Source organism: Anopheles darlingi, chromosome 2 (assembly GCF_943734745.1).
Source record: "Anopheles darlingi chromosome 2, idAnoDarlMG_H_01, whole genome shotgun sequence".
Lineage (NCBI taxonomy): Eukaryota > Metazoa > Arthropoda > Insecta > Diptera > Culicidae > Anopheles > Anopheles darlingi.
This window is the reverse complement of record NC_064874.1, coordinates 31,941,903-31,959,402: the sequence shown is the minus strand read 5'-3', so window position 1 is coordinate 31,959,402 and position 17,500 is coordinate 31,941,903. Positions and strand designations below refer to the sequence as shown.

At 49.9% G+C, this 17,500-nt stretch overlaps 1 protein-coding gene across 1 annotated transcript in view; it reads left to right on the top strand.

Moving 5' to 3' along the window:
- LOC125950633 (uncharacterized) overlaps positions 1 to 17,500 on the top strand; it is a 91,367-nt gene that overhangs the window by 61,129 nt on the left and 12,738 nt on the right. Inside the window, exon 4 of the mRNA XM_049678801.1 lies at positions 17,121 to 17,255. Within this exon, the coding sequence (XP_049534758.1) occupies positions 17,121 to 17,255 (135 nt within the window). The remainder of the gene's footprint in view (positions 1 to 17,120; positions 17,256 to 17,500) is intronic.

Genomic DNA, 17,500 nt, shown 5'->3' with positions numbered 1-17,500 from the left:
ACCAACGCATCGACACCATCGCGACTGACGAGCACGGAGGTGAGAACGTAGTATCGCTCTTCGGGCGTATAGTTCACCTGCAGCTCACCACCGATGGCCGTCAGCAGGAGGGCATCCAGCTCGTCCGGATCGTTCGCACAACCGAGCGCATCGATCAGCAGCGACCGTTCGGCACGATTAGCGGACGCCTGCAACTTACCGTACAGATACTGAAATGCGTCCGAACCCGGTGCGCTCCGTAGCCCGTAGCAGTACACGACGGAGGAAACATCCGGATGCACCGGCTCGACACCGGTCAGCTCACGTTCGAGTGCCTCCCGGGTATCGGCCAGACAACTTTCTATTTCCATCCTACAGGCCCAGCTGGAGATGAGTTGCTGCAGGAACTTGTCGAGCAGTGACGCGTCACCGGACGGTGGCACACCGGTGACATCGAGTCCGACGAACACGTCACCGATCAGTGTATCGACCCACAGCTGATACAGACCATAGTCCGGTGTACCACGGAGTCGCTGGGCGAGATAGGACAGTGCCGTGTTGACCGATTCCCACGGTGGATATTCTCGTTCGTCGCGCACGTACGAGAGCAGCTCGAGTGCAACCTCCATGTCGAGGCGGTTCGCGCGTGCCAACTGGAACGCATCATCGACCAACTGGGAACGGCTGGCCATCGGGATGGTCGTATGATCATCGAGCAGCGCACCGCTCAGCATCTGCCAATTGCGGGCATCATAGTTTACGCGATAGTACCCGGTCTGGTTGACGTTGGCCAGCAGCCAGTGATCGTCCGGAATGGCGGAAGGTATACGAACGGCACGCACCGTCAACCATTGCCAGTCGGCCAACGGATCGACGCTCCACGGTGCATTCTCCTCCAACAACGTGTACGGTATCATCCAAACGCTCGTATCATCATTCACTATCTTGTTGTTGTAGAAACGGTCCTGCGACAGGATAAGCTCTCCGGTGTACGTACGACGTACCTCGAGCACCGGATAACCGGCCTGATCAGCCCAGCTACTGACGAACGCTTCCATTTCGATGCCATCGGGCAGGAACGACGCATTACCGGTTACCGTTTCCATCGCTGTGATCAGCGCCGCCGGATTAACCGAACCGAACTCACTGCGCTCGATGTGCTCCCGGACGATCTGCCTCCAAGTATCGATCCCAATCACCTGACGGAACATTCGCAGTACGGAGCCAGCCTTCGAGTAGGCCACATTGTCGAAGATACTGATGATGGCATCGAACGTAGCACCACGACTGAACGTCATGGGACGGGTATTCTCCGACGAATCGGACCGCAGCACCGGCTGCACGATGTCCACGTTAAACAGATCGCGATACCGGCGCTCCGGATAGGCCAGATCGGCCGCCATATACTCGTACAGCGTGGCGAAACCCTCGTTCAACCACAGATAGCTCCACCATTCGTTCGTGACGACATTCCCGAACCACTGGTGTGCGTACTCGTGGGCAATGATGGTCGTGATGAACGTTTCCGTCAGATAAGTGCTAACGCCCGGCTGATACAGTAGATACTCCTCCCTGATAAAAAAAAACCCCATTAGGTGGGATTAACGCGACGCAATCGACGACCAGTCGAGAGCCTTACCTGTAATTGCAGAGACCCCAGTTTTCCATGGCACCGGCATCGAAATCGGGCAAGGCCACCTGATCGATCTTGGGCATGTAGTCGGAGTACGGAATGCCCGTGTACTCATCGAGTGCGGCTAGGATGCGTAGGCCAGCCTCCAGCGCGTATTGCGTCTGGTTGATGGAGGTCGGACGTGCGTAAACCCGCTGTTGGCCTTCCTCGATGTACGGGAAATCGGACACCATGAACGCCAACAGATAGACCGACATCCGCGGGGTCGTTTCGAAGTAATCCACCACATAACCATCCTCATCCCTGCAAAACGCACAATCGAACGCACACAATGTACAATGGACAATGTGACTATCACACATTCGGTTCTTACCCTGCACTGACGTAGGATGGCATATTGGAGGTCGCCTTGTAGCTGGGATGATGTTTGATTACCACCGAGAATGACGCCTTCATTGCCGGTTCATCGAAACAGGGAAAGGCGGACCGTGCGCTTATCGCCTGGAATTGGGTGGCCGCCAGATACTTCCGAGTACCGGTCGTCGTATTCAGGTACGAGCTGAGATAGAACCCATCGGCATCGGTACGCAGCTCGCCCTGGAACGCGATCCGCAAGACGTGCTCGTTGCCGGGCATCAGCGTGTCCCGCGTGGCGAAGATAATGAACTCACGCTCGGTATCTACGGTATACAGGAGCGTTTCGTTGTAACTGTCACCGTCGATCGTTTTCACCAGCTCGTTCCAGGTGATGGTTAGACCACGACTGTGCACGTAGATCGTTCTGGTGGGTTGGCGGATGTCTATATCGATGTCCACCTGGCCACTGAACGAACGATTTCCGGTGTGGACTTGCGACTCAATGTACAGATTGTAGTGCGTCGGTACGATGTACGTCGGCAGACGATAACGTTGCTCCTCGGGTGGGCTAACGCGCTTTGTCGGTTGATCCACCAACGACGGTTTTCTCAGTTCTCTCCATCGTCCTCGTAACGGATGGTGATCCGGTGTAGCGGAGGATGAAGAAATTAGGGAAAGTATCAGCAAAGGTAAAACCGCTGCAAGTAACATGACTGATTGTCTTCAACACAAGCTACACACTGAGGGTTACAGTAACTCCCCAAAAAAAAAAAAGGCTGGCCACAACGCTTTTAAGATAAGCCCGGGGCTTTCCCAACCCTCGTAAAGATAACTAATCGCCAAGGCGCATAACAGACGCTCATCGTTTCCGATAAACGGCGATAATCTATGGACAATTTGGGATTGGACTGCTTTAACCCCCAATCGTATTGCCCAAGATTGTACAGCAGTATAAGCTACTCGAGCAAAGCTGTACGATGCAAGTCATCCAGACATTTCATCACATCGCAGTTGGCGATCAGAGCAAATCAAATCTCGAAATCGCCGTACAATCGGCTCTCAGTCTCTCTGAATCTGACAGGGCCTGTCTAGCCTGTAATGGATTAGGTTAGGAGTCTCAGAACTGTGGCATAATAAATACGGGCGGCCGTATACGGACCGTAATCGGGAAAACTCATTAAAGCATTACCTGTAGGAGGGATTTTAAAATGGCGAACAGCTTACGACGGTGTGCCATATAGTTGGAGCTGGTGTTGTCCGCTATACAGACGCGTACGTACGTACATAAGCTGGGTATGCCCCGCAGGAAGGCGGTTCCCAGTGACTGCATCGCGCGCGCTCCGTACTCTCGAGAGTGAGGGAAGTGTAATTAATAAGCCAGCGCTTCATTTTATATCTAAAGCTCCACCGAGTCTCACGTACTCAGACCCGGCCCCTCGAGTGTACTCCCCCGGGGAGAAGAAGACAAACTCTAGCATATCGCTAGCGTGACGGCGACCGCTCCGTGATGGTGGGATCGTGGCACCATCCGTCTGCAGCCCTGCGGAGTGGGACGTGAGCTAAATTATATGTTTAATAGTGGGTGAGATGGCGTACGCCAGCGCCTGTAATGGATGGAATGGAGCCGGGCTAAAGACAAGGCACGCTCTCCGCGTTCGTACGTCGTCTTCTATGTGAACCGGAGCGCCGTTGCACCCCCCAAAAATGTTCGTTAGTGTTTGCGCTATGTAAAGTGAATGTAACGCTGGGCCTTAACATCGTTTAGGCCAATCCCCTTTTTTTCCCTACTCCATCGTTGTGACCAACCGTAGAGAATATACTTACATTATACGTGGCACCACCAAATCCGATTTTCAGACACATTTGACTGCACGAGTTAAGCTCTGCCTCACGTCATTCGTAGCAGGGCGAACCTCCTATAAACTAGATGGCCAGGGCGAACCTCCTATAAACTAGATGGCCTTTGGCCCCCTAGAGCAAAGTGTCCATTGCTGCTCTCGATCTGCGGCTGCAATAGGGAATTAATACATTCTCCGTTAAGATGGCAAATGGTGCCAATAAATGTACCTATCTGATCTCATCTCCTCTACCTCTACTTCGCTCTTTGATTGACATTTATGGGATGGATGCAGGTGAACCGCGCGCTGCATACTTAAACTTACGTACTTAAACAATAAACCTTGACGGTAAAATATTACTAATACTTTGTGGAACAGCAGTTTGTTGCGTGGTACCATCTATGGATCCACTTCTCTAACAACAACAAGGACTAATCCAGGCGGAAACGAAGGTCACAATCGGCCATAAAATATGGGACTCAACAGCAATAACAACAGCAACGACAACAGCAATGACAACAGCGCTTCGACCAGCGGCTATAAAATCTAGTTCTGTTCGATTACTTTAACGATCACGGAATGAAGTGGACACCCCGCTTTTCGCGGGACAGGCGCGACCAAACTCTCTATCTCTCTGACTCATGCCGACGTTGCCTGACTGGCTGACTGGCTGGCTGACCGTACTGATGGCTTTGGACCCTGCACTGATGGTCGTTAAATTTGGTCGTAAAAATTTTATTCGCGCATTGGCGGATGTGCATACGATGCAAAGGTGCATCAGCCGCAGCGCAATGCAACGTTGGGTGCGTTTTATGAGGACAAATGATTGGTCTGAATGAATCCCTTTAGCGTAGCGACGTGCCGATTTGAAGGAGCGTGTGATCATTAACGTTTGACTAAAGTGTCGCCACAAACGGGCCGCACCGTGGAGCGGCTTCGGTCGAGGAAGAAACAACAAAACAAGAACCAGACCTCAGCAGGCCTGCCTCGATGCAAGCGATTGCGAAACTATAGATTGTATCGGACCGCGGAGGCCACATTTGGGTCCTTTTTCGTTCCGTTCTTCGTTAAGAGAATGATTAGTGCTCCGATAATGAGGCTACTGGTGCGATGCCCAAGTGCCCTGGCTGGGCCCTCCCAAGCATCCGAAGAAGATCGGTTGCACTTTATTTCTGCGTTTTGTTATTTTTTTTTTATGTTCCCTTCCCCTCTCGCCACCACTTGATGGGGCGCTGTTGCTACTGTTGCTGCATCGTAGCAAGCAACGCAACCAGCAGATGGCTATTAAAAATCAATTTTCTGCCCAAGCTGGCTTCTTTATCACTGGTGCACATAACTGGTTCATTCTTATCTGGTGATTAAACAGAGCAAAACCGCACACACACACACACACGCCGACAGGAAAACAAAAAATAAAACGTAGCAATAAAAAACACCGACTTCAATGTCGTGGCATGGTGGTTTTGTGTTTTGAGTTCTTGTGTGTGTTTTTTCGCGTTTTATGTTTTATGCGTTGACGATGCATGTGCAAGTGCAGAAGGGAGCAGATAGCAGAAGTAGCAGCAGAAACAAATGCATAATGAGAACGGACCAGCGTACACCGGACCAGGAGTCCCCCGTGGTAGACGACACCCCAGGATGTTGCGGGTAAAATCTCGGGAAAATGACGTTAAATTACGCACCGCACTACCACACCCCCCGTCCCCCCATCCCTACGATACGAGAATCATTAGTCGTTAATCGGAAATTCGCGTGGTGACGCGATAATTTGCAGTTTATTTGTGATTGCAGTTGTTGACCTTTATGCGAACAATCTATTGGAGGGTTCGGGATGCCATCCCAGTCGGCATTGCCACGGTCCCGGGTCCGGTTCATCCGGGAATATGTTATTATGCGGGGCTCGATGTGTTACTTTGTTGTAACACAAGGTCATTATGATATGATAATGAACTCTGGAGAGGATATTAATGCAAAGAATGTCTTATGTCCTGTTTTGACTAGTGTTTGATAAATGCATCTTGTTGTTTAAAGTAACGTTTTATCTCGCCAATCCAACAAACTATTATTCTAAAATAAGGTTGGATAAAAAAAAGAACAATAAATGGGTCCAATGAATGGTGCGCTACTTTACCCTCCGGTAGTTTCACAAACAACGGTTTTCCTCCTCTAGGGTTAAGACATACGTGCGCGAAAAGTATGTACGAAACTAGCGTTTTACGATCCGCAAGAAATTCGATTCTTCGCCGGTTCGCATCATCACGGCAACGGCCAAATCGTGACCCGTGCCCGTGGCGGCACTGCTCTCGTCGTCGAGAATACGAGTGAATCATCCCGTTCGGCGTACGGAACCGAAGGTTTTCGGGACACCATCGGCACCAGCAAGACGAGAGAAGAGAGCCGTGAAAACCATAAAAAACATACTTCTTTTTACGAGCTCAAAAACTTTTGGCTATCCTCGCGGTGCGGTCGCTCTGACTACTGCTGCTGCTACTACGTGCGATGACGACTCACTTGCTGCACTCCTCTGCTCGCAACACTAACCTGCCTGGAGGAGCTCTCGTGTGGACTCTTCTGTTTTTCCTTCGGTTCTTTTTTTCTTTTTTGATTTATTTGTTCAGTTTTGATGGAAACTAATAAGTTCTGCTTAGCTTCCGAATGCTCATTCTCCTCCTGCTCCTTCCTTCTCATAATCATCATCGTCGTCGCCGACATCCACAACTCCCGATTGGAGTCGAAGACCAAAACGGAAGCTTCCTTGATGGTTGGCCCTGGAAGTCAAACAATTCGCTCAATCAGCAGCAGTGGCAGCGGCACGTAGCGTATTTGCGCAGACGGGGTGGTATGGATGGTTTGATGAGTTTTAAATTTTGGCTGATTTGTTAAATTTTTTACGACGTTGTTTATGCAACTGACGTATGGAAGGCGGCACAGCGGGCATGCTCAGCATGACTCCACTACCACCAACAGCAGCAGCAGCACGATGGAATGATGCGCCAGTGCTGCACACGTTTAACGTGCTGCCAACGTTTCTCTCACTCTTTCTGCATTCGGGAAGTTTGGCGCCAACTGACGTATCATTCGGAAGGTTACTGCAGCAGCAGCAGCAGCAGCAGTAGGGATGCTTGCTTGTCTGCTGCAGGAAGTGCCGGTAGAGATAAAGATGTTGGAATGCGTCATAAATCGAAGTCGCTTGGAGGGCGAAATGAATTGGAAACTATTTGTTTCCCGAAGCGAGCCATCATCGTCGTTGTGTCACGGACAACAAAGCGCCGCCAGCAGTCGTAAGGGAAGGCTCTGAGGCGAGGCGAGGCGAGTAGTTTAATGGTCGTGGGGCGATGCAGTATCACGAAGTCAGTCAAATTATGCGGAAGAGTTGAGTTCCGCTCGTTCGTTGTTGGTGACGAGTTGTCACGAGAAGCGCCCGGAGAGTGATTGTGAAACTGTTATTCCCCGGGTTCAGAGTGTTACAATGTTTGGTAACCATCGCTCTTGCTCTTTTGTCAACACCGAGAAGTCAATTAAAATGGCTCGTTGTAGTAACTTATAACAGCGCCTCAAATATCTTTTAAGCCGATCCGTTTTGTGGCTTCTGATGTTAGTTGTTCTGCAATTGCCTTCAATTTCTTGTCCTCATAAATTTCCTCTCTAAATTGGTGGCGCCCTTGAGGGTACCCTCAAAGTAGCTTCCCCAATCTTTGGCCGATCGGTCACGGCACGCAAGCAAAGGTTCATCCATAAAGCCGGGAAGGTGGTCCTTCAATTGCGTTTCGCTTATTGATGTTTTATATTTTTGCAAACCCATCATAAAACCCGCTCTAATGGTCGGCTAACGAGTTACAGTTACGAGGAGGTACATGCCGGTTAGGGCCACTGGGAATGCTTCGACTTATGCGCTGGGCACGGGGGGGGACTTAGTTTCCTTCCCATTTTTTTTGCCGTTCCGTGCGCGCAGCCTTCGTCTCCGGACCTCCGTCTAGCTCACACACATACACACACACGTTGGCGCAAATGAGCCACGGCCACCACCGTGAGTGCATTTCAATTCCAAAAAGCCGTCCAGCGGTGTCGTAAAACGCCAATGAATGGTTTTGTTCCGCGAGCAGGCCGCCTGGCCTGGTCTGGTCTCGTCTGGTATGGTCTGGGCGGGAAAGAAGAAGGGCCCGGGCATGTGGAACGTCCCGCGCCGCTACGCATAAGCAGCAGCAACTCCGAGACCGGTGGATGCGATCGAAAATCCACTCGTTAAGCGCGAAACCACGCCGCGAACCCCCGGCATAACAGCTCCCGTCGTCCCTCGTTGCCGCACACACACACACACACAGCGTTGGAATGGAACCCGCCAGTCGTGGCCACGGCCATCGCTAGGATCGTAAATTATAATATGATTTTTATTGCATTTTAGCCGTAGCATAAGCCCGACCGAGCCGCCCTGAGACGTTCGTAATTTGTTATAATGTTATAGCTTTCGCATACTCGCTCGCTAGTGCTAGTAGTGGTGTGTGTGTGTGCGCTGATGTGTAAGTAGATTGTATTGTGCTGTTGCTGCTGTTGTTGGTGAAGTGGCGACTGAAGATCGCTGAAGAGAAGGGGTTTTGCGAACCGGACGCGCACACCAGATGCATGTCCATGTCCTGGGCGGGTTCCAGGTTTCTTTTCGTTGGAAATTTAATTTTTCATTTCATTTTTCCACTTTTATTACGGCCGGTAGAGGCTCGGAGAGCGCAACGAGTGACCGAGACCGAGACACACATCCAATTCCTCATATTTGTTCGGCGCAAATTAACGTTTGGAAGAAGACGATGCGATCGATGCGACAGTACGACGGCCCGAAAGCAGAAGAAGCCACGTACACAATGTTGCAGTTTTGTAGTTTTATGATCCAATTAGCGAAACAGAACTCTGCGCCGACTGTGTGGTGTGCGTCTGGAAAATATGCACGCGGTGCATGTATGCTTCTCCGAATTGGAGGTTTTGCCGACGAAAGTCGCCAGAGAGCGAGAGTCCGGGCACCACCACCACCACCTGAAACGGTGCAAAACAATGGATGAGACTCACCTCTAAAGGTTCAAGGATACGACAAGGGGCCTTATCCGTGGCACTACGCCGCTGCAAGCTGCTGCAACCAAGAACTATAAACCAATCCGTAAACAATTTCATTAATTCCGGTTTTGGATTTTTATGATCTCCAGCGGCCAGCCCCGGTGAAGGAGCATCTTTTTGAAAAAGGTTGAAAAAACCGCCGAACGAAGAATGCCCCCCTCTTGGCTTGGCTTGGCTGTGGCAATTGAGATTGCGGTCGTTGCGGGATTATCATCGTTCGGGAAGGAAGGAAGGAAGCGGTTTTTACGACCCGAGACAACCCAAAAAGTGTGAACGGAGTTGTGGTATTTATGGCACCACTTGCGATGCTCGTATGCTCTGATCATGACGTTGTGGTGTTTGGGACTTTATTTCGCGATTCGCGATGCTCGTACATCTGGTCATTTCCTGTATCCTGAGAACCTTGGTTAGGTCCTGTCTATATGTTAACATTATTGTTAACAGAGTGTACCATTTGCTAACCTTTTATCGAACTAGGTGTTTCGTTTAGAAGCAAAAGGAACAGCAAAAGAAGCTGCTGAGAATGAGTTGAGCTTCAATCAACATTTGAACGCCTCCTACGATTTTCAATTATTGCTCCAACTGTCATTCTACTGCCTGCCATTGCGAAGAAAGCGAAGAAAGCATTTTGCAGGATCGAAGGCAACGCAGATTCCATTCCTCTGCGGTCGCAATGGAGGCGCCCGGAAAACAAAAGGAGAACAAAAGACTCCAACAACTCCCACAGAGAAATCATGTTTCGGTCGCAGAAACACGAAGGGCCTGCTACTCCGAGGAAAAAGGCCGCCGATCATCCGAACACGGGGCCCCACAGCTATGTGCACGCGGTCCGTGTATCGCTCGCGTATGCTGGGTTGTACATAAAAAGACATAAATCATGCTGTGGCGGCAAAGAAGGCCACGAAGGCGGATAGAAAGAGCCAACTCGAGAAGCAGCAGCAACATGAGTACATGGCGCGGTGAGCGAGCGCACGAAGCGCCGTCAGGCGGCAACATAATCGAAACATTGGCAGCAGCAGCATAGTTCGTCGGCGCCCTCCCTCCTCTCGACTGATGTCGACGTCACCGTGCGAGCAAAAGCGAGGGGAAGGAACGACGACATAAGGCCACCACCGGCCGTACCGTACATAAGACATAAGAGAGGCGGAGTCAGCCCCACGATTGGTTGCGCAGCTGGCCTGGTCGGACCGGGGATCCGGGCACCACCATTTTCGGCTCGCTCTAACACCCGGATGATGCGCACTCAGCGCACCGCTTTCGAGGTTTTGTCTCTTTTGCGCGACAGTGCGCACTCGTGTGCGAGTCTGTGTCAGTGGGTGGAATGGGGTGGAATGGAGTGGGTGAAGTGGGTGAAGTGGGTGGTTTCGACCGACAGCGGACCCGACAGAACACGTGCTGTCGGATGTCGGAGTCGGAGTAGTCCGCTAAATTCGCTGGAAAACGGCGACAACGACGATGATGATGACGATGTTCCTCGGCGTTGTTATATGTTGTTCGCGGGTTTATGTTGATCTTCGTCGCACTTCCTTCCGGTCGAATCAGGAGCGACAGAGTCGGTGAAGTGGTTGTCCTTTGCTGTAGCCTCTCGCTGCATCATCCTATCCGTATCCTTTTGGCCGCAGCAGGATCGTTACATCTTCGTCACGTCCTGGAACGGTCGGAGACGAACAATCTCTCCACTAATCTCCATGTCCGTGCAGACCGTTGTCTTCTATCACGATGACGACGACGACGACGACGACGACGACGACGACGAGTCTGAAGGATCTAGGATGACCAGCCTTTCTCTCACTATCTCTCTCTCTCTCTTTCTCGCGCACTCGTACCTTCTTCCGGTCTCGAACATGAATTTTCGTGTTTTCCACGAACGGTCAGAGCCACTCGGTCTTACCGGTTTCCGGGGAAGGCGGAGGCCACTACTGTGTTCATTCTTTTCTTTTTCCCGCTTTATGCCACCGTCAAGTTGACATCCGCAAGGAGACTACAACGCACGGTAACACGAGGAAATTGAATTGTTTCGCGGCTCGCGGTGAAGCGTCCATCGCCATCGTCTCATGCCGGCCAGCGCGGTGAGGTTGTTATGTTAGGACGAAGAAGAATCATTCGAGCAACGGTAATAACCGTGGTGAGCTGGTGTCCGCAGAAAGGAAGCGTGTATTTCTACGCGGAGCTTTCATCGTCCGGTTGTAGCTCGGAAAATGGATTTGCTTCGTGGTAGATGATTCTAGGGGGAAGCAGCGCAGCAAAAAAACGGAACAGAAACACCCGTCGCTTATGCTGCACAGCCAAAGAACGGCGAATGTCCGAGGTTCCGGACCATAAACGAAACACGATTTACGTCTGAAACTCTACCAAAGTACCACCGTTCAAAAGAGTAGCCAGCAGTGGTAGGATTTAAGCATCGTGCTTGTATCGTGCATTGTCACTGGTCAATTTCGGGACGATTAAGTGTGCCTTTATCGTGTTAGGCACTTATGTTTGATCAGCACTAACAATGGGTCGGCCATTGTCCTAACCGGAATAGGAACCCGTTGTGAGACACATCGAACATGTCGCGTTAGTGGTAAAAGCTCAAGGATTACATTTTTGGAAGTAATGATAATTATTTGAACAGATTTTGAAGTACAAAAAAAGTTGGTTTTTTACTGCACCGATATGGTTGCAATGACGATCAAATGATAACCGTTTAAAAGAACGTTTGCATGTATGTATGTATTCGGAGCGATCATAGGTAAGGGATGCTATTATTTTTACGCTATTTTATATTTATAGTAACATCGATAGTTTGTCAGTTAATTTTGAAACAAACTTGAATCAGCTTGCGACAAAATCTCTTTTTTAAATGTATTTTGTTACGTATCTTGTTGTATATCATTGTTGCATCTTAGTTCACTTTGGGTTGCTCTGCTCGAGTATATATAAAGCAGAGCAACCAGGTGAAAAGTTTAGTTGTGCTGTGAGAATGAATATCAAACATCCTGAATCCAACGTTGAACATTCGGTCGAAGTGTATCAAATCGTTCGCGACCTGCGTTTTCCAAGCAAACCAGAAGAGAAAACGTTTAGTGAATTCTGTGGTGTTTTGTGGCGACGTTTTATGCCGTGTGTGATTGTTTTTCGGGAATGCTCGATTTTTTTTAAGCGCGTCAAGGCGACACCGAAACTATCGTTGAATACACCGAAACTCCGAGGCGACACCGAAACTCGTTTGAAGAAACTGTAGAGCATTTGGAAGGCATTTGAATGAAATGATTAAGAACATGCTCGTATTGGGATTATGCCGATGTTCGATTTTTTATCGTATTTGTGTAGAAGAAATCACAGCAACCTTTGACCAATCGATGAAATTAGTTTTATTGAATCTGTGACTCGTTCGTTAGTTGAACAAAAACAATTGGAGATTGAAAGTTGTTGGGACATCATTATAAGTCGTATAATCGAATATTTGAAATATGGTTGACCTCATAACACTCCAGAGCAACCCAAAGTGAGCTAAGATGAAATAATGATATACAACTTCTAGATACCAAGAAGTGGTTTTATAATGATGATAACAGTTTAGTTTCAAATCGATTCATCATTTTAAAAAACCAAAAAAAACAGGCAGTTTCATCTCCGTTGCGCCTCTGTTGCAAAGTTGGGTCAGTTATAAATTCAAATGCGGACAGTGATACTCCGGAAGCCCAATTAAAACGATACTTTATCGTTTAGAGGTTATCCCGATCAATTTGTCAGCCCCGTGGGTATGGGGAATACAAACATCAATTCCCATTCGCGAAACATCAATTCCCGTTCTCCAAGATTGATTCGCGGCAGTTGCGTCAATGGAAGGGGGGGGGGGTCCGGCCGCTCTTTGCCCCCTTTGACTTGATCGCCTCGCAATCAATCGTTTGCAATCTCCAACCACATGGACTTGCTACCCTTCTACCCTTCCCCCTTTCCCTTTTTCCTCCATGCTCCACGGAGCGATACAAGATTACGGCTTATGTTGTGACTTCGAAGAGCGAAACAATAATTGAATCCGGCGTTGCTCGTGCTCGTGATAAATGGGGCACGGGCCCTGGCCGCCTTTAACCGGTGAGTAACTGCAGTGTTCGACCACTGTGGCCACTCGAACCTGCTGGCTAGTTGCAAGGGGGGACAGCCTCGTATTACGCGTCCAAAACCCAAATCCATACCGGCAAATGCGCAAATGCCACGTGCATCGCCGGACCAGTCGACGCCGGCTTTAATCTGCGATTATACCAATGGTGACAGCTTCAAGAGAAACCTGGCCGATTATTTAAATTAGCAGCGAGCGTGCCACTGCTTCTTGGGTGTTGAAACCAGTCCCCCAGCAGGGCGTGTGCTGCTGCTGCTGCTGCTGCTGCCGGCCACGAGTTGCTGCGGTAAAAACAAGCAGCACACATCTTAAATCGTGTCTTTATGGGAAATGATAGCCAGTGAGAGGATGGGGTGAGAGGGAACACGGGCGCAAAGGTAAACCAATCGAACCGTGCGCGAAATGGCCAGAATTCGAACGAAAAGGCGAACGAAGCCAGATGCCGCGCGACCCGGACCGACCGAGTCCGGAGACCGGATTCTCGAGGTGTCGAATCGCAATCGAAAGCAATCAACATCAATTAGCAGGTTTATTTCTGCGAGTCCGCAGGAGCAGAACCACCGCAGCATTTCTTCTTCCGCATCCGCTTGTATTGGCGGCGAGTAGTGTGTGTGTGTGTGTGTGTGCGCGCGCGTTTTTTGCATTCACTCATAGCGGTCAAGTATGATTTATCGTTGGCAATCACTCTCATCAACAGTGGATCGTAAAAGTCAAAATGCGTGGCAATCGCGGTTGAAGAGGAGGAGGACTGCGCACGGACAACAGAAGGAGGTGGTTAAGGAGGGTGTGGTATAAACGCTTTTCAAACACTTGCACAAGGTCTGGTCTGGTCTGGTCCGGGTGGGGTTGATGCAGTAGTACAAGAGCAGAGAACAGAGAGTGTGTCGTGTGTAGCACCGCGATAGGAGGACGAGGTGTGGACAGGGTTACGCGCGAAGGTCGCGATCGGCCTTCCCTAACCTTGGTTGGCACCAGCGTGGCCGCGGCGTTCGTTAGGAGAGGGCATGTCGTCGTCGTGGTCGCGGTTGACGGTTGAATGGAAACGGATTGCCATTCGTGCGAGGGAAGTATGTATCTCTCTAACTTACGGTTTGTTTAGTCTGGATGCATAAAATATTGGCCTCAATTATTCAATTTATAAGCACTCCTATGAACCAACCGACACTAGTAGTGTGTGCCTTCTGTGTACACAGCTGCACACACATTCGCAAAACCGTATGCTTCGTCTCTTGCAATGGAATGCGCAATCCACTGGTGCAACTTTACAAACGATTTGTTCAAATAAACGCACCGCGCACCGCCCATCGTTCCATCATTACCGATTTGAACGATTCTCACCGGCTGTGCCGTCGTCGATGTGCCATTCATGGTCCGCACCATATCGGAACCACCCCTTCGTTAGATGATCAATGTATTGTTGATGGAATAAAGTGCTGCCCATCAGAAAAGGACACAAAACCTGTGTTCAATTTTAACGCTCACTTTCCGCATTTTTTTTTCACTGTGCTTAACGGTTAACGGTTAAGGCCAAGAGCAATTAGGATTATCCAGCATAATTAGCGGCGCGGTTCGAGGTCCGGGTGCACGGCCAGGTGCGCGATTCTATCTGCTCATTCCGCGGTCGTTGCATTCAGAACGCCAAACGCAAACGCCAACAAAGATTAGCTTCTGCGATAGCAATCGCACCAAAGAGAAAGCCTTAGAGCCTCGTACGTAACTGTGCAACACGCGGGTGAAACAATGGATACGGTCGTAACCCTTCGTTTCTTGACGAATTGCGGAATTGCAGAAACGAGAGAAAATCGAGTTTGAAGAAATGAGTAGCAAAACAAAAACGGGCGCCCTTTTCGGGGTGGTAGAGACGGTAGAGTGAATGTTGAAACAATAATAAAAACCAAAATTAATGACTAACCCTTTCCATTCCACGGTCCAATCGCCGGAGTGCTTCATTAGTGGAAAATGGTGAAGTAACGATCGAAGAAACGCATCCTACATAGCAGTACGAGTAGGTAGAAGACCTCATTTCGTACGTTTGCAGATCCGTTTGCGCTGCGTACGTCGACGACGGTTCGACATTTTGCCAAAGTGGAACATACACAAGGTGGTTGTTGTTGGTACTACCGGTGGTGGTGGTGGTGGTGGTTGTTGGCTTAATCTCTAGGATCGTTTTGTCATAATCAGCGGAGAACGGAGCGAAGAGTTTTGATTTATTCGAGGCAGACGGAAGGAAGGCTCTATCAATCCGAGGGTGTGTGTGTTTTTTTTTAGAAAGGTTGTCTGTGGCGTTCGCCTAGAGCTGCAGCTCTCCGTCTGCGTCTATTTGTGTGTGTGTGTGTGTGTGTGTGTGGGCAACGGCGCGCCAGGCCCGCTGCCAGAAATAGAAACGATCGACAATGATCTATTGCAACTCGTGGCGCTGCATTCAGTGCAATCCGCGAAATCACCCGGGAGGTCCCGTACGGGGGGGTGGGAAGGTGGGCATCCTCAAGGGGTCGAGGGAAGATGCAATCCCGCGATGCAGCGCCGTTCCATCTCCGGATTGACACTTTGACAGCTCTGATGCAATACCATCGCCCGAGAGTAGTCTCCCAAGGAAAAGGTTGCTTTGATGGCGATGGAGAACGGGTTCACTGGGAGCAGCAACTTTCTGGTTCGGAAGAAGAAGCTTATTTCCACCAATCAATCCAACTCCGTCGTAGCGTACAGCACGCCAACGTTACACGCGTTGCAAACTGGCTGACGAAAGCAAGCGGTAAAGGTAGTAGTAGGAGTGGAGGCACGAAGACGAAGGTGCAGAGGGGTGTACCAGGGTGTACTCGGGCGAGCGCGCGCGCGCCTGCGCGAGATTGCAGCTAAATTAAGCACAAGATTAGCATGACTGAAGTGACTTTTCAAAGTGTCAGAATGACTGCACTCGACGTTCTGCTAGACGCGAGCGTCAAAGTCATGATACCGGTGGGGCTGAGGCAGAGAGAGGACAAGGGAAGGGAGGTCGTGTTCGAGGGGTGTGGTAAAGGGAAGGGCCGCTATTGCCGCCTTAAGGTTGCGCTCCTCCTCATCGAGCGCAAAAGGCTGGGTTCGCGATTTCATTGACGCGCATTGCCGATGATGGTGAGGAGGAGTTACGGCGGGGGGACTGTTGATGCTGCTCCTCTCACTCTTGGGGATGCAACTACATCTACTGCTGCTGCTGCTGGCGTTGATGATGATGATAATAGTGTAAATATAAAATAAATCTTCTGTGAGCTTTACTGGTGGAGGCCACCGCCTGCGTACTTCCGAGACAACGGGCTGTCTGTGTGTGTGAGTCGAGGCAAAGGCAGAAGCGCAAAGTCTTGGCAAAAGGTCCCCTGGCAGCTCAGCGGCCATTTTAGCGTTTTGATTGATTATGGGATATTTGTTAAGGTGTCTTGTTTCAAAAACAAGCTTCGATTAGCTGCTGCTGAGGTGTGTCTGTGTGTTTGTCTGTGTGTGTGTGTGTGTGCCTCTGGCTGGTAAATCTGGCGATGTGCATCGCTCACCAGAGAACTCACTGCCGACTCGCTGGGGAGACGCGTATTGATGGGAAAGCCATTTTTCATTGGCACAACTGGCCGAGAACACCGAGAACCTGTGGAACATAGAACACACATCTCGACTCGACTCACGAGCGAGATGCAATCGAAGGCATGCGTCTAATGAACGCCCCAACAGTGCAGTGGAGAGTAGACAGCAATCATGATGGGCATCAGCGATAAGCATCATAATGAGGAAACTGGCGACGTCATTCGCGACGTCGTGCATGATGATAAGATGATCGACAGGATGACATGCGGTACACGGCATGACCTTCTCTCCCTCTCTCTTCTTCTGTGCGTGCGTGCGTGTGTCGGACACACAGACAAAACTCCTCCTTTGCCTTTAAGTCGTTTCGTTCCGAGATGTAAATGAAGAAGCAACATGTTCAAGCACCGAACAGTTGTCAGTTTGTTGTTGTGTACGGTTTGCTTTTGTGTAATTAAGTAATTAAATAGCAATTAAACATCCTCCCAAAAAACAACATCACGTCAATGTAAACGGTTAATGTGTGTTTGTGTGTTTTTTTTTCGCCGTTTTTGCTTTTCATTCGCAGACGATGAGCTGGTCAAGCGGGCCCAGTGGCTGCTGGAGAAATTGAGTTACCCCTGGGAAATGATGCCCCTGATGTACGTCATACTTAAGAGCGCGGACGGCGATGTACAAAAAGCGCACCAGCGAATCGACGAAGGTAAGCTGGCGATGGCGGAGTCGCACGGTGGCTCCTTCATCACCATCATGTCCGATGTGTACTGCTACTAGTGTGGTGGAGCCCAACCGTTTTGGTTACACCTGGCATTACTTTTCAAACGTTAACCGTGGAAGAAAAACGTTTGGTCACAGAAAAGAACTGCGAACAATATCTGCGTGCAATATGCGGACTCTCTACGGATGTTGAGTTGGTCAGTCAGGTAGTCCAGTGAAAAATGTTACCGA